Genomic DNA, 25,470 nt, shown 5'->3' on the forward strand with positions numbered 1-25,470 from the left:
TCTGATTATCCTCTTTCACTTAACAAACGTTATCAAAGAAGGACTTATTCTCATTGAAGCATACTAATTTCCATGGTGCTCAAACTTCAAAATCCTAAACAAAAAACATATTTATTTTACGAATACTTTCATATTAAATTGATATCATTCGACAAACGTCTGTGTTCATACTAGGAGCTAACCTTATTTAAGCAAATAATTGCTAAAACTTTCAACTCAACATCTACACCACCAAACGTGTACAAACACCTACAGACAGACATCACCCACCTATAAATTGCTACAAACTAATTCAACACATCAGAAAAACATGGCGTCTACATTAATTCCCTAACATGTCTCTCTCGACAGTGAGTGACAGTAAATAGAGACACTGCCGCGTCTATTATCTGATACAGATCTACACATACAGACTTCATGAAACATTAATGTTCCGATCCTGACAGATGGGCTCCTGATACACAAACACACACATTTTCATCTAGAAATTATATTTTGTCAAGCGATTTTCGACTGTATTGCTCGGGGATAAGGAATGGGGTTTAATTTTGGGGTGTGTGGAGAGAATTTTGTCGTGTTACGAGGTGTCATGTTCGTTGCGGTCGAGAAATGAGCGACACAACGAATGTTTGTTGCGTTTTGTGATTACAATGAAGTAAGCAACTTTAGAGCAAAAAGTAATTACAAAGACAGATGTTTTATTCAACATTTTAAGGCTTAAGAGTCTTAATTGAATCAGCTTAAGAATAGAACATTAAAACAACAGAAAATTTTCTTTTTTATAATTCAACAAAGCAAGAGGAGAGACTTATTTAAACATATCCATATGTTCAATATCTGCCAAATTTCAAGCATTACAGTACCATAATCTTGCTTATTAAAGTTGAAAGCTGAATAGAAACGTAATTCTCTAAATTAATATACCTATACAGCTATCAGTTTAAACTTTACTGCTTTCTTTATGAGTTTAACATGATCAAATAACAAAGCCATTACTTTAAATACAAAAAACTACTGATTTATCATTATTCCACAATGAACTCATCTCGTAAGTATACATACTGCAGGATTTACACTTTAAATACCGATTCTTTATCCTAAACGATGAGTGTTTTTTTATAAATATATAATATTTTCTGAAGCGATCGTTACGGCCGTGCAAATCTAAACACATACTTATGTCGCGAGGCGCGCTGTAAAAACACTCGACTTGCCTCCGACACTTACTACGAGAACTCGACTCACAGATTAAAGTGGTTTTAGGTATCACGTCATAAATTCATCTATTTAATTTTGTTATATCGTAATTAAAATGTAGGTAATTTTAACTTAAAATGTATCTTCCAAATAAAATATTTATAATGCAATCCAGAGAGTAGTGGAAAAACAAAGCCTACGAAATATTACTACGCCGTAGCGCGCTACGTAGGTCTACAAACAACGCTAGAATTTCGTGAAAACCAAAAATCTTAGAAGACATGCTCTTATTGTTTTAGGCCTTCAAAGTATAACTACCAGAACTTTTTAGGCCTCACGATCAGTTTTTTTTTATATGTAGGTCCATTTAAATGTCCTCAATCGACGCAAAACGCTTAGGTAATTTTATTCCTATTTTAGAGCGTGTTCAAGCTAATGACTGAGTATGATGTTTTACGAAATCTCAATTATTATATGAATAAATAGGTAACTGCAAAAGGCAAGTCTGTCAATCAGTTAGACACCTTGAAAGATAACCTCAAATAATTTTATTATCATTTTCATTCGAACTCCAAAAATACTCCCAACAATCCTTTACCGATAACAATTCAAAATTCAACTTCAACTTAAAATTAAACTCACGAATACCAAGTCCTTATCACCGTCAAGGGTCTGCCAACCTAAACAGCAAAGTGCACCTTGTCAGAACCTTTCATTATTGGGCCATACATTTTTAAGCTGTGTTATCTGGCTTGGTTACGTGGTAGGCTTGCCCTAGCCCATGTTATCGTCAGTTTCTGCATGAACGCGCCCGTTACGCCCCCCCCCTGCCTCCCTTACCGGGGGATGTCCCCCCCTACCGCACCCCCCTCACAGTCCCGGTAGACGGCAACGCGGAGATTTTGACACTTGAACATAATTTATTCGATCCTGAAATAGTTTATGTTATCTAGACGATGTCACGGGATTTAGGTGTCTGTGAACTTTCTGTGTGTTTGTTAATAGTGTTGGATATAATTATGTTATGTTGGTACTTGGCGTGTTTAAGAATTGAGTATAGTATATGCATTTGTAAATTAAGTGGATAGTTTTTTCTACCACCTTTAGGTATTGGTGGTAGAAATTTTATTTGAATTTACAATTGAAAGTACACTTTAAAGCGAATAAGAGTTTTGTCGTAACTCTCCAACACATGTCTGCATCTAGCTTACGTTTTACCTAATTGTTAAGTTAAATGTAGTTTAGTGAATGTAAAAATGAGTTTTAATTCAATATACATGTATTTAAAATGTTCCATTTTTCGTCTCGAATTTGCAAGCATACAAAAAAAGCACCTGTCAAATACGAATCGAAATTACCGTTGTATAAGTGTAAAATCTATCTACTAGCACAATATCACGTCTAACCTCAAAAAGCTTTGGTCGCAGTACATCTGTAAGAGCGACCTCCGAGCCACGGAGCTTCCTAACGGATTACTATAGAACATTATTAAATATATGTATATAAGAGATCCCATTGATAAGATATATGTAGTCATACGAAGCCTTTAGACCGAGTTTTTCATTGATATTTTTTTTGTAATTTAAATAGAGTTTAATTACAGATTTAAGTTAATGATTGTGGTTTTCTCAATTAAATTTCGGTCGAAAATAAGTATCTAGTGGTGATCCATTTTCATCACGCATTGTTTTTCACGAATTAATGAGGAATGAATTAGTAAGTAAGGCATAATAATTTCGTTAAGAAATATCACATCTAACTAGGTACAAGTTTAGCACCGTTCTCCAATAAAAAGGCAGTAAATGGTGAGGTTTTTTAACTGCAGTTATAGTGAAAAACTATAGCTACAAATAATACATTCGTTTTATTTGTAACCATAAACTGAAAAAATCTACCGATCTAAAACAAACTTCATACCAATTTCTATAACTAACATCACCCCTACCTAGACTAACTCAGAAACCCCCTCAAACTTTTAATCACGGTCTCATAATTGAATCCCTCACACCTAAGTGGGATAACGTAAATTTACGACTAAGTACCGCGAACCGAGATTAAAATCGTAACTCGTAAATCCACGATATCGTTCTTGTTTTCCGAATTAATCGGCGTCGTGTTCATTTCGTGGTCTAACTTCGCCAACACTTAGAAACTTATAATTCCTTTAAACGTTACAGATATTTGGAACTGTTTCTGATGATTTAGTGTGTTTAACTTTGGCTTCTTGCTTGTAGGGTTGTTGAATTTAATTGATTAAAACAGAGCGAGTGGTCTCTTGTAAAGATGTTATTCTTATATCGTGGTTTCATTATTACCTATAGGACTTTATTAAGCATCGTGAGGCCGCTTAATTATTTTCTAGTTGTAAGAAGCTTGTGTTCGACATCAGTCGATCAATTTATTTTATGTCTGGGTCGGACTCTCAACCATAAGGTTTTCTTACTAATAGGTGAGAGAAAAACAAATTTATGATCGTTTATTGTCAACGTTTGCTTGACAAACCGTCGGTCGGACAGACGAGACGGCTAGACGGACAGACAGCTTACCTTTAGTTAAGGATTCTGGTATAGAACCATTAAAAAAAAACGTGACAAATTTATGGCGAAATTAAAAAATCTCTGTATCAAATAAGAAACATGCATATTCTCGACTGACGGCGACCGATGGATTTTCGAACAATAGCCTCCTAAGGAAGTCGTTAAGTTATGATAATATTGATGCGGTAGTTTTACTCCTTTTAAAGCCCCAAATTTAAGCAACGAATAGTAATGGCAGAAGTCATATTTGCTAGTAACTAACGTACCTAGCTACTACGTTCTGTAGCTTGAAGCTTGCAATGAACCAAAACCATTGCTTTTCAAACCAGGTTGTATTTGTAAATATCTACATGATAAACTTCTAAGCTATTACAGGGTCTCACAAAACGGAGTAGTTACACTGTTTGATTGTAAGACCGAAAAAAAATTAAATATGGGAGTTACAAATATTTATTTTACTCAATCAATAGTTGTCTGTTGTTTTATTTTCTCTCTAGCCCACTGTGTCCCACTGCTGGGCAAAGGCCTCCCCCAAATCCTTCCACGACTCTCTATTCTGGGCCGCATGGAACCAGCCTGCGCGGTAAACGCTAAGGTCGTCTCGCCACCGCTTCCTAGGTCGCCCACGACGACGCCTACATATGTCTATGTCTGTTATATGTCTAAAAAATATAATAGGTAGCTTAACGGTTGAGACATTACTTTTTAATTTGCTTGTCTACAAAATCGCATTGAAGTTTCGTTTCAGTACATACCTAAGCGTTTAAATTAAATTAAAATTAGGCACTATAACTTAACTAACTTAATTATCCACAGACGATGAGCCACTGGAAGGTCTAGAAGGGCTACATTCAGATGAGACGGGTTCTGGAGACAACTCGAACGCGGGCTCTAGCGGGGCTGATGACGACGCCGCGCGCCTCCGCCTCAAACGCAAGCTGCAGCGAAACCGGACCAGCTTCACTAATGAACAGATTGATAGCTTAGAAAGAGGTCAGTACACTAAAAATAGAACTACTTGTTCCTCGGGAACGTATAGTGATGAATGCACATTGCACACCGTGAGCGAAGCAAAGTTACTCAATATTCAATATTTATTATTTCCCTAACATCTACGTTTTAACAATTGGTAGGTTAGACAGAAACAATTATGGACTAATTAGGTTAGACTGAAACTGTAGAAGAAAGAAAGAACGCTGTCTTAACTTGATCGCAAGCAGACTGGTGGCGCAGCGTCATATTTTTTTTTATCTACCCTTCTTTAATTACCCTACACACTATACTGATAGAGTTTATATTCTAATCGCTAACCGACTATTCGGAAAAGCGTTTTTTGTTAATCAACTCATTATACTGATATTTCCTTTTTTTAAGTTAAGTATTTTCAAATAGCACCCACACATTTATTCATTTATTGCAGAATTTGAAAGAACTCACTATCCAGACGTGTTCGCTCGCGAGAGACTTGCCGCCAAGATAGGACTGCCCGAAGCTAGAATACAGGTGAGCTTACATTATCATTACAAATGCCTATTTATTTTTCAAGTAATTAATAAATATCGTATAAACCTAACCTAGCCACGCATTAACAAAATTAAGAAAAAAATCGATGAAGGTAGCTTTTAAACGGCTGGCAACTTAAAAAATATTGCCATGTTACAAAACGCGTTATAAAATAGGTAGGTGTATCGTATATCGATGAAAAATAATTCAATAGGCACCTGTAAAGCAACCAAATCTATTAAATTTAGAGTAGCAAACTATATCCAATAACTAATATTGCCTACGTAATACGTATACAGATATTGCGACATTCTTGCCATAATACCCGCGTTTACATTGTAATTACATACCGCAATATGTAATAATGACGCGCGGCATGTGTCCGACTGACTGCTTCCCGATAGCCTTGATAACTTGGCATCCGCAGTTATTGATTATGTACATTTAAGATGGGTATTATAATCATCGATGGTTGCTAACTGGCGAATATAACTTACTTGGATTAAGTTTGTTTTGTTTTCGTATAGGGGTTTAGAGGGTAAGGTCTGTTAATACAGATGAATATGAATTTAGTTAAAGTTAAACTCGATTTTAAATGAGCTGAGGAAAACTTGTTATTTGCCGACTCGCATAATTTTTTAGAATAAATTGCTGATTTTATGTTTTATTTCTTACATATCTAATGATTTCGATCACAGATTTGCATTAGGTACCCATCCCACGAAGTCAAGTAGGTAGGTAGTTTTGACCTAAAGCATTTAAGCTTTTTTACCTTGCAATGTTATAGACTAGGTACGTCAGTAACTTTGACAACTTTTCAAAAAATACAGTTAACTTAGTGTTGCCATAACTTAGTATCACGAACAAGTATAGTCTTGTAAGGATCCTATTAGCGCGTCCTCCGCGCTGTGTGTTAACTTAACCCGACGTTAAGGTGTGGTTCTCGAATCGGCGCGCGAAGTGGCGGCGGGAGGAGAAGATCCGGTCGCAGCGTCGCAGCCCCGACTGCGGCTACAGCGGCGCGCCCGCGCACGCCCCGCACGCGCCGCACGCGCCGCCCGCGCACGTCGCGCACGTCGCGCACGCCCCGCACCAGCCCTACCAGCCGCCGCTCAATGTTGATACTTACAGGTTAGTTCATGTTTAAGTGTCCTAAATAAAAAATCTTCAAACGCTTTTTATTTTTTGGCCTAGATAAATAAGCAATAAGTAAGGCTGCACTTTTTGAAGGAGAACTACACAACTTCGAGATACATTTTGCTATGTATGACTTTGGCTTTCAAAAACTAAAACAGATCGTATTCATTTTAAGGAACAAATATTGGAAACGTTTCATGCTTCTATCACTTCTACAATCATTATTTACTTTCCAGCCCGCTGACCCCGATGGGTTACGGCGGCGGTATGGTGGAGACTCCAGTGTGCGACTCGACGGACTCCGAGCTGTGTAAGGGCGGATTCCTGGGCTACCCGCGCTACGAGCTGGGCTACCGACAGCCGCCGCATCCCTATGTCAACCACCACGGATACCAGCACGAGCCCGCGTCGCCACCGCCAGGTAACAAGCTCGACATCTTATCCTACTGATTCTTGATCAGACCCTGTTTCAGGCTTGCAGTATCAACAAAGAGGAAGTCTATGCATAAAATCACCTGGCTTACATAACCGAAATGATAAAAACAAATCATTTTATCTACCGCGCTAAACTAAGAAGCAGATATCGACTTTTTGAGTCCTTCCAGCGCAAACTATAATTTCCAATTTTCTCAAGTAATTAACTACTAAATCATTAATAAAAATCAAAACGCCAGGTTCTATAGTCGAGAAGTGGATATATATATTTCTCAACCACTATCTCGCTCTGCTTCAGATACAGGACTTACTGAAGAATAGACTACTCTAAAAACGGCGTAAATAGGACTGACGTAGATGGATTTTGTAATGTTTTAGAGAACAAATTAGTAAATTACGATGACGCTCGCTGTTCTATAACTTATAAGAAATAAGTCTCCTCTTACCCCGTCAGTAGGTAATGTGTTACCCCTATCTCGGTAGCTTAATTAAATCACTTGTATTAGAAGCCAAAGCCTCGTATACTTACCCATAACATGAAAATATCTTACATCTGTTTCCAGAGCTAGGTGGTCTCCTAGGAACGGGCGTGTCGGTCCCGCTGGCGGTGCCAGGGCAGGACTCGCAGCAATACTGGTCGCGCCTGCAGTGACCCTGGTGGAACTAGCCGAGAACATCACAAGCTATCTAATCATCTATTTATATTTACCAACTGTTGCATTGTTTCTGAGCGTTATGTGCCTACTGATCTTTTTAGTTTTCATGATTGAAGGCATCTACTGTAATGGTACCTACTCTTGATTCAAAGCAAGATTGAGTAGCGATGGGATGTTATTAACGACGCTGTGTTAGCGCCTTTCAAAAGTAGTTCCAACTCGTACCACTGCTGGAATTGGCGCTAGTGTCGCTTTTCAAAGTACCAAATCTATCTCAATTCGATTCAAACAGGACTCGTTTCTGTCGTTCTGCTACTGATCCTGAATTTTAGCACAAAGCATATACGGATGTGCAAACGTATGTGAAAATCCGGATAGAGCAGTACTGCGGGAGACTAAACCACAAACTTGGTAAACGCTATTCCAAAGGTAACGCTCATAGACAAAATTTAACCCTTTTCCTAACTAGATTGTTTTCGACCTTGCATTTGTGATCAAACGTAGGTGTTGTGACATACCTACACAATTATGCTCATTCATTATTTTCTTGTCACTTAAAATCATTTTTTTTACACAGCACTGATGAGTACTTTCATCTTTAATTGTAGTATTAAAAAGTGATGAAAGTATTACATTTGCCTGAACTACCCTCATTTAAAAATGTTTTTTTTTCGATTTTGATGGCAATATTCCCCCTTTTCAGTACGTATGATTGTGTAGATATGAAAACAGTTTTTTCTTAACCAATTAGATTAATGCAATCGTGCTAGTACCCACAAAACTGGTATACGTAAGATGTTGTATGCCTAAAGAACAATCGTCTGAATAATTATTGTACTTGTGTCATAGATATAGTTTTAATTTATAATTTCTTGTGCTTCACGGTGATATTTCGTTCACAACTTCATTTATACTGAGATTAGAATACTAACATATAGTATAAAGAATTAACATATCCACTAGATGCCACAAAACAGGACTCTGAGCACAAAGCATAGGCTCAAATTGTATTTATATAAATTAGAATATTTCATTCAAAACATTTTACTAAACCTCTAATAGATATTCCATACATTCACGTTATCGATGCACATGTAATGATGTATCCGTAGCTCTTTGAATGAAATAATTTAATAATTCGGTGTAAGTGTTAAAAAAATATTTTAATAACAAATAGTTAGATAGGTAAGATTAGCATTTAACGAGTATTTAATTGTGTATATTTGTTGTAAATGTTTAAATTTAAAATGAAATTCGAAACATGTCACATTTGGACTACTACTAGCAATATTCTTGCTAGCTGAAAAAAATGTATTAAATTTATTAATAGGTACAACTTCTATTGATTTCTCACAATATTACTGCTACTGTTTTGAAGACTAGAGAATATTATTAGAATTCATAGAGGCTTTGTTACACAAAGAGAGAAGATACGTCAATCAAATACCATCATTGTTGGGCTAAAGAGATTTATCCTTAAACTAGTAGAATGTACTACAAATAACATTATCCTAGTCTTGGTGTAACACTGCCTTACCAATGTAGTGATAAACTTTAGGTATTTTTTTTTTTATATGAAAAGACAGGGCTTCATATTTTTAAGTGAATGTGTAAATAGTTAATTTCGTGTTATTGTATTTTTTTTGTGATTAACTGGAGTACAAGTCATAAGCGCGCAAGTCTGATGCTTAAAGCTTATTTTTAACTGATTACTACAGTCTTATTTCAATTCTAGACCTTACTGGTACTGTTATAAGGATTTTTTTTTACAACAAACTTAGTTTTTTTCTAGAAAATTATTAGTAGTTTATTTTACAACAATTTAACACTAGCTAGATGCAACCTCGAATTGTTAATTTCGAATTTACAATTAGTTTTTAATGTGTATATGTATTGATTATAAATAAAAATGTGAATAATTGTGTGATGTCGATAAAACGTTTTAATAACATTATATAAATACACTTTTGGATCAAAGCATTTGGCTGTTTTATTTTTGCGAATACCCTTTGTTCTAATTCTTCTTACATTATTCAGATTACTTTGTGTTACAATAAAAACAACTTTTACTAGCAAAATTATTATAATTAAATCAATTAAAGCTTTTAACACTCATTAACTTCACACTAAGGACTTAGCCTTCAATCACTTAAGTAAAAAATAAGTCACTTGCGTATTGCATACGTCGTTACGTAAATGTACTTACAGCTAAAACAAATCTACAAATTGTAGTTCTATGAGAATCTGACTTACTGAGACACTTTGAACATGAGACATTGCACTTAAAACCTACTTTCTGAACGAAACTGGAAACCTTAAATCATCATTAATTAAACTGTCTATATCATTTAAAATACTTTTCTCTGAATCTTTGTGTTTGTGACAGCTGGCGACAACGTCTGGCACGTTCTTACTTAAGTCCAAATCTAAGTCTGACACAGTGATATCACTTTCGTCCTGGTCCTCACTTAGGTCTACAACGTCTATGGGTTCCCCTAACCTAGTCGTTTCTACATCTATAATAACACTATCACAATTTTCCTTGTCTAAGTCTACCGAGTTGATTGTATTTAATTCAACACTTACTATTTGTACTTCTGAGTCTGAGTCATCTGATTTGTTGTCATCGATTTCATCGTATTTCTGTTCGTCTGAACTCTTGTTTGTACTGGATAGTCTGTTTCTGATTAGTCTGGGTTTGGACGTTTGCTCTGCGACCTTCACCCTCTTGAATTCAAAGCAGTTGTCCAGAAGCTCGTCTTCCTGTATTTCATAGATGTCGCTAATTTCTGATAATGTTCGTTTCCTATCGTTAACTGGTTCGCTCTGCTTCTGATCGAGTTTGGTTTGGTTGTTGGCTGGAGGAGCGTTCTGATCGAGCTTCTTGTAGACTATGGAGTTGCTGCGGACCACCTTGATGATCTTGTTGCCGGAGGTGGTGATGGTCTCGTGCGTGGAGAGCTTGCGCTTGCGGCTGAGGTTGAGCGTGATGGGCTTGCCGAGGATGATGGCGTCGGGGTTGTGGCGGGCGCGGTCGTCGGGCGCGGGCTTGGCGGCGGGCTCGGGGCGCGCGGCGGCGGGCTCGTAGCTGTAGAAGGCGGCGGCCTCGGCCTGGATCCGCTCCAGGAGCAAGAGCTCCTGCGACTTAGTGCGCGCTATTTTCTGCGCGTCGTCGGGAGATACGTTTTTAGTGGGCGTTGACGAGGGTGCGCTTTCATTATCCGACTCTGCAAGAACACACGAACGAACCGCTTAGTCGTACGCGAATATCGAAACTTTGAAAATGATTTTCGTAATTAATTTTGAAACGACCCGTCCGGCAACATTCGCGGTGTGTTCTCGTAACGTCTATCTGAAAGCGACTCTCGAAGGGTGGGCGGTCAAAAATAATTACAAAAATCATATTACGAAACATTTTTATTTACTCGTTGGTATATTAAACACAATTTGATTAAACAAAGCCAAAGTATAATTCTGTTCCGTTACGAGTTCCTATATCAGTTTGAATATTAATTAGCTTAAATGAAAGGTACTAGACACGCGTTACTAATAATAAACATATTTTGAAATTCTTATTATAAAATAAGACTAAGATTAACATAACAACAACCCCGTATTATTTGAAACAAGAAACTATGTGTAGGCACTCGCGACGGCAGGCAACACGCCTCACACCCTCCGCGAACCAGTGTCATGGAACACAACGTGTAAGTATCAAAAGTGCTGCATTTCTAATTTCATTACATTACCTCACTTTCGCACACATGTACAAATCTTAGAAAAACATTCGGATTCATAACCGATTGTGATCAAATGTGGATTAACTTTAACCTCACATAACTAATGTTCAAATCCTTCTGTAATCCCCTCCCTCCGACCGCTCTCAATAAAACAAGAGAAGACGAAAAATACTAAAGGAAAGAATTCCACATTCAAAAAAATCGGTTAATATAAACTAACTATGAGTGTATGCTTAACATCGTTATGAAATGTACGACTGATCGGGAGTGATCGCATACAAAATGTCTTCATAATAAGTCTTTTTCGACTAACATTACAAAATAGTAGATGCCACATACAACACACAGTACGTAGTCACACCAGCCCAGTCCGTCCGTTCCTGTGATCGTGATACATTTCACAAAGACCCAAGCACTATCCGTATGACAGAAATTTAACTGTCTAACATAAAACATTAACATTCCAACAATTATTCTAAAGGTAAATAAATAGTTTATTAGTATAAAAAAGAGACAAGACTACAACATTATACTAAATATAAAATGTATTGCTACAGTTACGAGCGAAACCAATTTCTTTTTTTTTTAATACAGCTGCCTCTGAAAAGCAACCACCCTTTGTACTAATTCATGCTAAAATATATTCCTAAAACTTTTCAGTACACTTTTCCGCTAATTTATAAAACCTAAAATAATTTTTAGCTCTCGACAAGCGAACACCAAGAGATTTTTTTTTAAATAAATGTGTAAAAACTGAGCATGCTAAAATAATATAAGAAACCTCCTTCTTAATCTATCCCCACCAATCGAGACTATTTTATTTAAATATTTGATAAATAGTTTTTATACATAAATAATGACTAGGCGTACCATGGACCATAACGCGAACCGATTGCTTGTCTGTCCTGTTCACACTTTAGCGATTTTGTAATAAATATAGGAACTTTAATCTTAGTGCAACAATATAAAAATTAAATCAAATTCTTTGCCGGATTGTTTCACACAATGAATTTAAACAAAAATCGCGTTAACTAGACATACCGGAGTGGTATCGTAATGCGGTAAAATCGGAAGCGTTACCGGACATACCAAAAAACCGCTAAGCAATCGAATGCTGTTTTTTGTTAGCTTATCTCTTTTTTTTAATCTTTCTAACTTGATAGTATCTTAAGCACGATTTTTTTTTGTTTTACGGAAATCACAGCTTTATAATTCAGTGCTTATAGGACTGTGTTTTCCGCTGTGTATACCTAGAGATACATTTTTTTTTTCATTTTATTAGCTCTATCTAAATCTCACGGTGCGAATATATAAAGTATAGGGGGCAGGTAGCAGTGGGTACCTTTATAAACTGCCAAAGCCCCTTAAAACATCCTACATACTAACATACAAACAATTTAAAGGCATAAAGCTGTTTTTTTTTTTCTTTTTTTTTCACCTATATTAATGAGTTACAATAATCGTGTATATATATTTTTATTTGTATTTTATATGTTATTAAACCTATTTATTATGTACTTTTCTATCATAGACAAAGATTATATCAACATCTATTAAAAAAAAGTATTGCAGTGATATTTTGAGAGAAAACGAATTATTTTTTTCTTAAAATATGACTGTAACTGTCTATCTATGTGATATTAATTGTTATATAACGATACAGTAAATGAAAAAGCGAGAGATATTAATGAATCTAATTAGCTAAGATATGAAAGAGATTATATTCTCTAATTTATTGCACATACAAAAATACCAACGTCGCTTTTTCTCCATGTGTCTCCAACAAGTTGTGAATGAAGAGAGCTACCATCATAAATTCATCGTGAGTCAAATATAACCTCACTTTGTTTAATCATTGTCTATGGTATAAAAAAACAGCTAAACATTGTCTAAGTTAGAGTCAACCAAAAAGCCGCCTCTTCCGGCAACATAAAAAAAAAACAATATTGTATCTTGTTAAATTAATTTGGATTCAGTTTCAAATGTAACTCCCGAACTCATTAAATCCACACCCTCCTCAACAATATTGAATAGAAAAAATTGTGAAACTGAATCCAACTATATCTATACAATAAATACTATATTAATTGACTATTGGCAAAATAAAAACAATAATAATACCTTCCATAAACAGGTGTTATATGTCGCCTCGCGGACTGGGAGAACAAAAGAATAGTATTTTCTTTCTACAAAAGTTAAAATTAATAAAGCGGCAGGTCGTGACCCGCCTGCGTAAAAATATATAAACAATAAATTCCCACTCCGCTAACGACAATAAACGTAAGAAAAAATTCTTAACCAATAACATGTGAATAAAATAAATATATATATTTTTTAAGTAATAAATCTAACACTTTTTCTCGGTCGTTTTAGACATAAATATTTTTTTTTTATTGGCACAACAAAGGGTTGAACTCGAAAAATAATATTGTTACCCTTTCGAATGCGACCTACGACCATGAATTTGACGAGAGGATTAGGTCAGCAGTGCCATAGTATACATAAAGCATAGTGTTATATTTAGAAAACAAAAACAATAAATGAGCGTTTGAATTGATAACATCGTTAATGCTTAACCCTACGCACACCGCCCACAACATGACAATGCAGAGTTTTCAACTACCGAATTATTATAATAACGCGAGTTAGGCTCGCTGTCCATTCAAGTGTAACATACTACATACCGCTGGCACGGGGGCGCGTATAACAAATCGAATCACTCATAGAATGCTCTTGAGCAATATAAGTCAAATATTTTAGTTCATGAAGTGAAATAGGCAGAGCATTAAACGTGCCAGTCACATATTAAATGGTTTCGAGCGCCAGAAACTTGAATGAACAAGAAACCTAAAATACAATCACTTCGCTATCAAGCGGTTGGCTCAAACATTAGACTGAGTGTCAGCGAGCCGTGATATCGATATTACGAGCATACGCTAATATTTTTATTGAAAACTCAAGTGCATAGTACATAGTATATTAATGTTACGTGTGGCTACAAGATTCGCTTCAAACAGTATTTGGAAAGACATCAAAATCACATATCGTCATACAATCCAAAGTGTCCATCACATCGCGTATATATTACATATACCTAGCCGATCACTTTCTCTCGCGCATATCAAAAGTTACGATACATTTATTACGATTGCTTTTTATATCACATAAAATCATGACGCATAAAACTTGCTTGCAATCCTTTATCCAGTGCTCTTATATAGAAAAATTGTAAAGTACAATGCCACATACGGAGAATATTCATTATATATACTAGGAAATAATTCACCATCAAATAGCTTTACCCACTTTTTCCTTACTTTATCGTAACGTCACTGGTCCAAATTTAGTCCAACTTCAACTTATTTTGATGGCTTTTCAAATGAGTACAGCAAATCGAGCCTTAAGCCCCAATCATACAATTTGAGAGTTCCGCGCCTCGCAGCGGGCTCTATCATTGTCGACTTACAATACAACCTAGTGCCGTCAATGACAGAACCATGCGCAATCCTAGACGATTCCATTTCTAACGCAACTTTCCGCTTTCAAATTACACAGAAAAAGTTTATTTCTGTAAACATCTACTTGCTCACCATGCTCTAGTAGCAACATTTCACACCAAATTTTTTAATAGTTTTAGAGACCGGTCCGAAACGTTCTCAAACTAAATATGAAACACTAGTTTCCTACACCAAAATAATAGGGTGGCAGTACTGGCAGTACCAAACAATTGCTAGCAGGACAATTTAGTCCACAGCGTTAACATGAAACGAAGAGGCTCCTCAGCTGGAGCATTAACAACGTTAGTTAGCGGCGGTCCCTTGCGGGCGCGAGTGTCGGCGGGCGGGCTCTCAGATCGTGTGTTGGGGGCTGGGCGCGCGGGGCTCAGTACAGGCGCATACCTTCCTCGAAGTTGACGACGAGCGGGTCCACGGGCATGGGCGCGTAGGGGTTGGCGGCCTGGTCGTGCGCGTGCGGCGGCAACACGCGCCGCGTGCCCAGCAGCTCCGACGACGCCGGCAGCACGCCCAGGATGGCCGAGTCCAGCACCACTGCGAGTACAAACCAACTTACATATCTATCTATATCCCACCTTTAATCCATTACGATAATTTAATATCTACGAAAATTTCTCTTCTACAGTACTTTGGGGCCATAATTTTGTAAGTGTAAAACCTGCGTCCAACGATATACGGACCAAGCAGAAAAGTGGCATTGGTACCGTACACGGTACGGGCTTGCCCGTGATATACCTGATTAAGGGACATTAGCATCCATTTCGCCACAAATCGCAACTACCCAAGGACATCGCGACAGAATTTCATTCAATAGAGCTTGCAAGTGACATTTCCGAATGCAATATTTACAACGTAGTATTAAACATAATTCCATATTATGTATGTATGTTACCTTGTCTCTGTTGCTGCCACAGTAGCGGCACGGGCGCGGGCGCGGGCACGGCGGGCGTCACTCCCATCGGCGGCTCGGCCACGGGCTCAGCCACCGACGCGGCCACGGCCTGAAATGTACACCTCACTACTCACAAACAGCCCAAAAACACCCGTTGGCAAAAAAAAACAAACAAAACAAAACTCATGAACTATTACGAACACTTGGAAGGTTAAGGCTTGTGATAATTCAATTTAAAGCATGATTTTAATATCTAAATGAAGTTAGGGGTAAGTGAAAATGATAGTTAGTTGATATAAGAGAGTTAATAAGCAAATCGTTTTGAACCAAGATAACTTTAAGTTTTTGCCTTTTTGTTTAACTGCTAGGCTTCCTTCCATTGTCTAACATATAGACTATCTTGCATTATTAAATAAAATTAATAAAAAAAAAAGAACAAACAAAATAAAACCATAAGTAATGTTAAACTTGATAAAACACCATCATTGTTAGACAGCGTTCAAATCTATTGCTATCTTACAAAACAAAAGAAAAGGCAACAGATTAAAACACTGACTAACATTAGGCACCATATTGTGGTAACACCGTCTATCTGTCGGTGTGTAGTTTGTAAAATGTGTTGGTCTCACGGGTGTGGGTGGCGCGGGCTGGCTGGGCGCGATGCCGTCGGTGCGCGCGTCTGGGTTCTTGTGCATAAACGGACAGTGGATCTTGCGACAACCGCCCGGCTGGTTCTCCCAATAGCATGGGATTTGCTTGCGGTTTTTCTACAACATAAACAATGTAATTTCATCAGAAAAATACATGTTTAAGATTTACATTTATACACCAAAAACTATATGACAATTAAAAACAGATAGGTACCTTTTTCGTGAATCCGGGGATATAAAGAATTACAAAAATGATCATGCTAACATATAGACTACAACTAACCTATAAGCACAGTCAAGCATGCTTTGAATTCAAATATTTCTATACACATATTTATTATTCAGATTGTAGACAAGTTTATCAACTTAACTTGCAAGCGTAACTCGGAGTTGGTGTATTTCTCTTCTCTTATTCACTGTATTTCACAGTTAAATATTTCTACTAGTTAAGATTAGCTTAACCTATTAGTTCCTGTCACGGTTAATTTGACCAATAAACACTTTTATTGAATAATATGCAACATGTATAAACAGAGCCCAGTCATAACTTAAATAATAATATGCAATATGAATACTAATATTTTAAAATATTGTGTCTTAATTCCAGAAAGCTGCTGCATATTCAAGACCAAGTGTATAGCCATGTAAGGAACATTTTGTTTAAATTTTAAATGAATCTGTAACATAAAAACACATTGTGTGTGACAACGACAAAGGGAAATTAGAAATTTTACAGCTAAATGCAAAATTATTAGCAAGTATCCAATTCAGTACAATTCTTGTGACCTACAAATAAATTAATATGGAATACCAAGACAAACAATTATGTAAATTCTTATCATTCACACATTTTCACTGGGTTAAACCATCAGTTCCAGCTTATATCAAAAGATTAAGATAAAGAATTGATATTACATCATGATTAGACTAAAAATGATAAGAGCTTGTTCTTATCACTTAATCAAATGATATCAAGTGGTTGGCTGAGAAATATTATAATACTGACAAATTGAGACAAATTGCTTTAGTTTTCAATAACTAATACATTTAATTTAAGCCTCTGTTATGTTCTTTAACTGTTGCTTACTATCATTATGTACTTCTTTTTGGCACTTTAATTTATTTATTGGCATGTTAAATTTTGATTTGCCTGGCAGGCAGATTAAATATTTAAGTTGTATTCAACGTTAATAAAGATATAAAGAGATACATTGATTTTGAAAAGTAGACATTACAAAAGTCAAAATGTAGTGTTGTAACATTATTTAAGGGCTCTTCTAACTTCTATTTGTAAGGAACAATTAGTTTTGATCTTAAAAATTAAATTAGATTCTGAATAAACAAATATTGTAACTACAAACATTATTGTTAAATACAATGTTCTACAGTTCTTTGCTTATTGCTAAAAATAAAATACAGTAAAATAAAAGAGACCATTACTCTGTGTAATATAAATTTATGTGCCATATATTTTGATGAGCCTTAATTATAAATTACATTACCCTCCTTTTATGAACCTTTAACCAACTTTACTTAATGGTGAGACACAACCTTAAAGCACATTATTATTAGTACTATTTATGATATAAAACTATAAAAATAATGAATGTCTGCAGTAATGCTAGTCTAGCTTTCTGTCTGTACTTCGGATATAAATCTGTTACTAACCCTCAGTTCCATGTGACGTAGTTTGCAGCGTTTATCAAGGCACTTGCCCTGCTGCCAGGCTGTGCACACTGTCTCACAGCCGAGTGCTGATGGTTCATGACGGAACACGCAATTATCACCCTGTAACAAACAAGTATGGTATTTGTTCCCCTCTCATAAAAGAGGTCTTTACTCTCCTTAACGATCTTAACAGGCTGGTGGTCAACATCACAAAGAATCTATAAGTAGTGTAAAACACTTATAATAAATTAAACAGACTAAAAAATTATTGTAAGTTACTTTCTAGCTGCATAATATTTCTTATTACACCATAAAATTCAAATTGTATATTTGATCTAGTTCATATTGGACAATACAAATGTATTACACAATTAGAAACAAAAGAGGGGAAAATAAGGTACTGAATTACTGCACCAAGCACTTGTTAGCTTTCTAACAAATACAATATTGTTGTGGTGGATAAGCAACATGCTTGCAGTACTGTCAGTTGTCAATTATAAATTGTTGAAAATTTCTATTCTGTAATTAGGACTGGCATATATTTACCCAATTGTCATTGATTAAAATACTTCAATTCACTTGAGTATGGTTCCATAAATATTTTGCCAACATACTGTCATTTCTTGAATTTTCGACAAGCATGTAGAATTGAATATTACAGCTAGTTTCGCATATTATACGGTCATTATTCAGCCAGAATAAAATGCCATTTTGTTGCAAATCAAAGATGCATATAAATAGACTTTTATCACGTCGATAAAATATTCTAACCATAAAATAATGAATGAAACAGGGCATAACACGTTAGCTTCCATGATTTTTATCAGACACTCAGAATATAAACAATATGACATTAGAAGTTACATTATATTATAAAATGTGATCATAATTATTTTCTTACCTTCGTGCATGTGGAGTAGTAGTAAAAATAGCAATCGTTGAATTTTCGTGGGGACTCCATGGTGTTTTCCGCCGTCGAGGGTCTGTGAAATATTGGGTACACCGTCTAATAATGCCGACACCAAAAATTATTGTATTATTCAATTGGCACCGTTAAACGCTACAAAATACGTCACGAGTATAGTTCAGTGGATCCAATTTATAAATAACACATACAATAAGGCAGTAGTTACGATAAAACTAAGATTTTTCCATTTTGACAATACGTAAAGCACGGCGCGGACAAACAAGTTCCAAATTAAAAACTATCAATATGTCAAATCCAGATTGCACACTTTACTCACCGTGTATTAGATAAACTAAAAAAATAATTAAATTATACAACGAATATCTACACAATAACGCTATCTAACACAAAATAATATGAACGTCACTATTAGAAAGAAGATGTAGTAGATATGGCGGACATGTGGCGGACTTTCATTTCGTTTCGTCCGCCCCACCGTTTGATTGGTTGATCACTTGTCTATTTTGTACCATAGAGTGGGATTTTACTTTTCCGTGGTAATCGAGATTACACGTAGGTATGGGCGCAGGTATTTTATGTGGACAAATTCAATAATTTGAATAACGACTTTTTTAATGTTAAACTTTTAAATCAAATGTTATCACATTCTATACTAAGTTTTAGATTATAATTAGAGGTTTCTTTATAAAAATTGTATACTAAATCCAAACAATGTTTCATTTAGGTTTTAATGTTTAAGTTAAAGCACTTAAAGGTTTCCTTATAATGTTTGGATGCATCTGATTTACTACTTATAATGATAAACCTTTAAATACCTAAGAGCTCGGTTTTGTGTAAAATTTAATCATTAATTTCGAATTATAATCTATTACGGCTAAATTTATTAGAATAAAAACGGTTTTCCTATCACTATAGCCATCATCTATGAATGGAGTTTACAAATTTAAAACAGCTAACGGTACAACACCAAGACTATTATTGTAATAATGTAATTAACTCTAGCCATCAAAAGCACCTGCTTTGTGTTTGGCTTAGACTTGTATAGTCTTTTATGCACCTTTCTCTCGATGAACTAACTCGCAATTGCTTCATGCATACTACACTTACTAAACTAGTTATTTATCTAAGCCAAAATGATCAACCGTTCTCTATTTACCACGTTGTTTTTCACACGGCAACGTCTCAAAATCAAACATTGCCCCCATTACGGCGCCTAACTCTATGTCGAAGCACTAAAGGCTGAAAGTCATTTGCAGCTTCCATTGTCTGGTAAATCAATAACGGTTTAATTATAGCGACGAGACATTTTAACGATTTTGTCGCAAACCTGGGTAGTGTGTTGGCTCGAATGATGGATGTAGAACTACAAACTTCGAAGAACCCAGCCGAATCGTTAGGGATTAGAAACATTTCCAGACTCATCGTTCACTCATTCATTTATCTTCTCTCTCCCATTCTGCGTTTGTTTATCGACTTTCGTCACTGATCGTACCTAATCGTTTAGGAATTCGTTTGGTGTTGTATTTGCGAACCAGACGACTTGCAATGTCAAGATGTCAACGACCTGCATCTAATAGATGAACCTCTCTATTTGAACTTATGAAGCTAGTTTTTCCAAGTTACTTACTCACGGGGTGAAAATGTAGGTAATTAAGTCCTTCACCTTGTTTCGCACCCTTATCTTGGCCAAAAGCGATCTATACTTGTATATTATAGAAAGTCAATTCCTGAGCTATATGAGTGGCATCATGTGTACACAAGACACGAGCACTCATATGCGTCTTGCCATAGGTGCCCCGAACGGCCGCTCACATATAAAACAATAGCAAGATGTACCAGACTTGAAACTATATTGCGTTTGGTATGGATTTGTTCCTGTTTCAAAAGTAAATTGAAATTGATATATTATCTTTCCAGAATAAACAGTTTTTTATGCCTTGAAGTCTTAAGGACATAGCTGCATTGGTGTCGATCGACTATGGAACGAGAACTTTCACCTAACACAGGGTTTCACAAAAGCGAAGGATAATAAAATAATAGATTCGTGTATCAGTGTTGTATGAACTTTATTTATCATTAATATTACATCATGATTTAAACATTAATTTACATAATACAATAAATAAATGCTCAGTATAATCAATATGAAGTCATGTTTAAAAAGCGAATGTTTATACTAAAGACAATAATAGAAATTAACCTAATTTAACGAATCAACGAAAATGAAGAACACGTATGAAATAAAAATGAAATCTAAACGTTATTTAACAAATGTAATGCTCGTAAATATAACTAGTCTCTTCAGCGCGAGTGAAATATAAATCGAGTACATTTCTTATCGAATATTCACGATTCAAATTTAACATATCGAATAACTTTCTTTATAACTATTGAGAATAAATGAACCTCATAATACAGATAAAATAAACAAACAAAACGTGATTCTTCGTTACAAAAGTTTCAATACTTCATTTATATTAACAAAACAACGAGTTTAAAATCCTTTATATTGTAGACAGCAGGTAGTAGATAATTGTTTATACTACGTCCTGAGACTTTAAATTTTTACCATAACTTACAAAAAATTATTATGAGTGTTGCATTGTAATTGGCCTAAATGTCAATGAATGAAAACAATGGTTGTTAAATAGTATGACGAATGGACAATTTTATACCTAAATAGAAATCCAATACTGTGAGGAATGTTTTGATTACATTTTAGCGGATTACATGAATCGTGGTATACTAAAATATATTTATATGGCCTCATCTCAGCTCTTTAAAGTTTTCTAACAAACCTACTGGATGCGACTTGTCGCCCATCTAAATCAACACTCCGAACACATCTAGTAAAACATCAATCATTGAGTAAAAACAATAAATTGCGAGTCGAAGCAGTTTATGGGTTCCTTTGGAATTACACCTCTCCCCTATTCCCTCCCATTGCTGTTTATAACAAAAAAAGCTTTCTATGCCTTGGCCAAAACAGTCCATTTTTATCAAGCGTTTCGGTAAGATATTTCGTTTAAAACATACCAAATTAACCAACAATGAACTGCTCCAACTCTTGAATATTGCTTGTTTTATATCAAATCGCAATACTCTTTCAAACACAACCAAAAACTCAACACAAATCCAATAAATCATACAAAATTAACTTAGACAAAAATGTTGTTAGTATTAGTACATGATACACATCAATAATAGTTTTCAATTTCAATGAAAACTACATTGAAATCATAGATATACTAGCCACTAGGGTTAACACACTTGCTTACATTTTTTTTTATCATTCGTAAATATTTTCATTATGTCGATGGCTAAGGAATATGCTTTACACAGCTACTTATATACGGTATTATTATAAAACACTGGCTAATGTCATTATTTTGGATTTATACTGGTATAGTTAATTTACTTCCGTCTCATATTACGTATGGTATTAGTTAGACGTACTGCCGCTAAAGTGCACCACTAGAACAAACAATGTTGTATTAGTTATTTTTAGCGCTAGTGGCGCCCTCTTCAGCAAACTTTACGTCCTCATTGTAACCAAAAAATCGTTTCAGTTTATACAGGCGCAATCAAATGCTGATAAGATTTCGAATACTAAAAATACATATTTACTTGCAGTTTATAAAAAATACTTTCTTTCGAGTAATATACTCAAAGGCTTTAATTTAAAAGAACTAAATACATACTGCGGCTAATTTCTACCATAATGATTCGTGGGTGGGGCAAAACTGCGGAAATATGTTTCAAGTGCGGTACAGAATACAACATACATTTTAATGAGACAGGAATTTTGACGGTTACATATAAAAATATTTTTATTTCTGGCAACACTGCAGTCAAGTCTGCTCTATATCGTAATAAGGACAGTGATCTAGTTTATAAGAATTTAAGCGAAGAAAGAAGCTCGTATTCATATGTTTTATTTCACGCGCTCTAAAATAACATGTGATACACCATTCATAACTGCGTAGGTGCAAAATGAGTGCATAGTGTCACAAGACCTTGATAGTAATAAATAACATTTGAAAGTTTAATCGCAACTTAAGGCTTTAAATATCAATTTTGGAAGCGATTAACACAGTGCGTCGTGCAGAGTAAACCTATTTACACATTGTATGCTAATTTTTACACCCAATATCTCACTTTACTAGTGTAATCCAATGGCAATCGTAGCAACAATAAATTTTATAATGACGAATGTACTATAATTGATTATGTTCTGCATGTTATTCTTATTGTTCTAGGCCGTTCTAGGATTTAAACATCTTTAGATCGCAGTCGCACAAATGTTTGCGCTATGCAGGGATTGAACCTGAGGCACGTCGTGAGCGGTAGTAACTGGCGTGCCTAGTAACCAACTTATTTGTGTCCGTAGTCAGTTTTATTAAGATTTTGTTAGTTTTTACTTGATCTAAAAGCAGGTAACTGCGCCAAGCTTTGGCTAGTTGCAGGTTCTATTTAACTTTATTTTCGTTGTCAACTTTCGTTTTGATGCTGATTGTCATTGGATTACCAATTAGTACGTCTATTATACACAGACGAATACCTTAATTTAAAACTGATTCAACCCTTATTTGACGCTGTGGCTAGATATGAGACAACCTTTCAAACAACATACTAATCGATCCAGTGGATCATAAAAACTTTTGTCAACAGTACGAAATTCTTCAGGAAAGTCCGTCATTCTCTAGCCACATACAAATATCAGACGATAAAATTTTCGAACATTATCCGTATTAAAAACCGTACTTAGTAACAATGTTTTAAAATGACAAGTTATCTTAACAAAACGATCCCTCACCAAGACACAAGTTCCCATTTACATGAAGCGTTATACCCTGTGCAACGCGATACTGTTATAATATATTGTCATGTCAATTTCTCAGTAAGGGCTTTGGACGCTACTTTAGAACACGCATAGGCCAAACATACATAACATTCCTATAAACTAGATGAGAACGATTTCACCGGAATGGTAACAATTGAGATTGAAAATTTTCGAGTTAATGGCAAGCCAAAGATTGTCAATTTAAAATTAATATAAGCATAAATGTCGCGTTAGGCGAGAGTTTCAACGTCAATTTAGCTTAAGTCGAATTTCGATTGATCGACTAAAGATTCAACTAATTAGTGTTGTTGCACTCTCTAGTGTTGTAACGCGAGGTGCTTGTGTATCGATGACGAGTATGAGAGAGCTACCGAATCCGTGGATTGTGTGTGAGTGACATCCTTATCTCTTGGAGGAGCTTTTGATTTGTTGTAGTTTGAGCCGCAGCGCGTCCACTTCGGCTTCGTTCCTTTGGGATAGGGTCTGTGTTGTGTTTAGCTGTAATAAAAATGAATTTATTAATAATTTAATATTTACTTCTGCTTCGAGTAAATTTTTCTGATTCGATTAAGTATTAAGCAATAGATTTGAGTACCCAACTTGAGAGCCATCATCAGGCACTACAGACACCTTGATTTACTATGTTATTAGTGTCGGTTTAGGTTATGATTTTGCTAGCCTTTTCTGTTCCACTGCAAAACGCTTTTTACTTTCCTCCCACCTATTTGTCTAGGGCTTTACTTTACTTACTTCAAGTTGCGGATCAATGCTGCGTGGCAGCGTGTTCTCGTTGATGGAGTCGACCAGAGTTCTGTTGTCGCCGACCGGCGTGCGCGGCTGCGATGATGGAGACGACTCGGTTTTCAAACCGGCTTTGGCCTGAAAACAGATTAACACAATAATGTCGACACCACATTATATAAATAAAAAAGGGATTATGTTTGTATGAATATAATAAAATAAGTTACCTGCAAAGCTCGAAGTCGCTCTAAGAATATCACGTGTGACTTCTCGTCGTTTTCATTACTAATATCTGAAATGGCACAATAATATGTTATGTAATAATATTGTAAACGAAAAAACAGCGTGCTGCTGGGGAGTTTGTTGCGCAGTTTCTTCTCTCAAAGCAAAAGCACTTAGTTAGCGGTGAAGGCTGGGCGAAACTGAGTGCTGTCCAATGTAATCTGACCTTCAAAAACTGGTAGTTAGTAGCCTAATTTGAATAAATGCCTTTTTATTTTGATATAATTTATTTTCTTATAGAAAATTTCGGCCAAGTACGTAAGAAAGTCATTATGAGAAAAAGAAGTTTTTTTTTTGAGTTTGCATACAAAAGTCACTTTAAATGCTCGCAGCATGCTTATAACGCGCACAACGTGTTGAAGAATGAGTTTAATAACATCATAATGTATATTTGAGTACGTACCAATATTCTCTGACTTGTAATCGTGTTTGTACATGGGCGGCATGGAGGCCAGCTTGCGCTGGTCGGCCACCTCGCGCAGGCCGCGCTCCACGTAGTTGCGGAAGTAGAACGACGAGCCCTGCATGAACGTCCAGATGTCCACCTCGGGGTGACGCTCCTGGTATATAAATGTTATAATTATCAATTAGTATCATGTTAACAAAGACAGCTTTAGGTCCCGATTTCTTTTTCATATTTTTTCTTTTTCATACTATTATTCACATTTCTTACTATCCCTATCATTTACTCTAAAAGAAGTTTTTTAACTAAAGTACTATTCAAACATTTCTTCAAGTGCAATGGA

The 25,470-nt window shown here is 35.7% G+C and overlaps 3 protein-coding genes across 6 annotated transcripts in view; 1 reads left to right on the forward strand and 2 right to left on the reverse strand.

The window, feature by feature from the left end:
- The first annotated feature begins 4,315 nt into the window (after window positions 1–4,315).
- LOC113500214 (paired box protein Pax-6-like) lies at window positions 4,316–9,454 on the forward strand. The gene is made up of 6 exons (XM_026880923.1): window positions 4,316–4,412; window positions 4,551–4,727; window positions 5,155–5,237; window positions 6,172–6,368; window positions 6,611–6,795; window positions 7,373–9,454. Exons 1-6 carry the CDS (start codon window positions 4,376–4,378, stop codon window positions 7,459–7,461), a joined length of 768 nt encoding a protein of 255 aa, XP_026736724.1. The 5' UTR covers window positions 4,316–4,375; the 3' UTR covers window positions 7,462–9,454.
- A 75-nt stretch (window positions 9,455–9,529) lies between these two features.
- LOC113499821 lies at window positions 9,530–19,444 on the reverse strand. 2 transcript variants are annotated; one of them, XM_026880363.1, is made up of 7 exons: window positions 19,175–19,444; window positions 18,832–18,913; window positions 17,931–18,050; window positions 16,173–16,379; window positions 15,613–15,721; window positions 15,105–15,254; window positions 9,530–10,692 (listed from the first exon to the last, which is right to left on the reverse strand). In XM_026880363.1, the coding sequence occupies exons 2-7, from the start codon at window positions 18,889–18,891 to the stop codon at window positions 9,755–9,757; spliced, it is 1,584 nt and encodes a 527-aa protein (XP_026736164.1). In that variant the 5' UTR covers window positions 18,892–18,913; window positions 19,175–19,444; the 3' UTR covers window positions 9,530–9,754. The 2 variants fall into 2 exon arrangements, with proteins under 2 accessions (XP_026736164.1, XP_026736165.1); XM_026880364.1 differs by having other exon boundaries at window positions 16,242–16,379; window positions 19,175–19,443.
- Window positions 19,445–21,459: 2,015 nt separating this feature from the next.
- LOC113499822 (protein mini spindles) overlaps window positions 21,460–25,470 on the reverse strand; it is a 36,820-nt gene continuing 32,809 nt past the window's right edge. For all 3 annotated transcript variants that reach the window (XM_026880367.1, XM_026880365.1, XM_026880366.1), the window contains exons 34-37: window positions 25,128–25,284; window positions 24,670–24,734; window positions 24,452–24,580; window positions 21,460–24,199 (exon numbers count right to left, since the gene is read on the reverse strand). In XM_026880367.1, coding sequence (XP_026736168.1) covers window positions 24,104–24,199; window positions 24,452–24,580; window positions 24,670–24,734; window positions 25,128–25,284 — 447 coding nt within the window. In that variant the 3' untranslated portion in view covers window positions 21,460–24,103. The remainder of the gene's footprint in view (window positions 24,200–24,451; window positions 24,581–24,669; window positions 24,735–25,127; window positions 25,285–25,470) is intronic.

Source organism: Trichoplusia ni, chromosome 13 (assembly GCF_003590095.1).
Source record: "Trichoplusia ni isolate ovarian cell line Hi5 chromosome 13, tn1, whole genome shotgun sequence".
NCBI classification, from domain to species: Eukaryota; Metazoa; Arthropoda; class Insecta; order Lepidoptera; family Noctuidae; genus Trichoplusia; species Trichoplusia ni.

What these genes read in the sequence shown, in the direction of transcription:
- LOC113500214 (XM_026880923.1), top strand. Translation starts at nt 4,376, where the DNA reads ATGTCTATGTCTGTTATATGTCTAAAAAATATAATAG. An exon ending in CTCAATGTTGATACTTACAG is followed by an intron (nt 6,369 to 6,610) that starts GTTAGTTCATGT and finishes TTTACTTTCCAG; the next exon opens with CCCGCTGACCCCGATGGGTT. An exon ending in GCCCGCGTCGCCACCGCCAG is followed by an intron (nt 6,796 to 7,372) that starts GTAACAAGCTCG and finishes ATCTGTTTCCAG; the next exon opens with AGCTAGGTGGTCTCCTAGGA.
- LOC113499821 (XM_026880363.1), bottom strand. Translation starts at nt 18,891, where the DNA reads ATGGAGTCCCCACGAAAATTCAACGATTGCTATTTTTACTACTACTCC. An exon ending in ACTACTCCACATGCACGAAG is followed by an intron (nt 18,051 to 18,831) that starts GTAAGAAAATAA and finishes TGTTTGTTACAG; the next exon opens with GGTGATAATTGCGTGTTCCG. An exon ending in CGTCGTCAACTTCGAGGAAG is followed by an intron (nt 10,693 to 15,104) that starts GTATGCGCCTGT and finishes GTGTTCTTGCAG; the next exon opens with AGTCGGATAATGAAAGCGCA.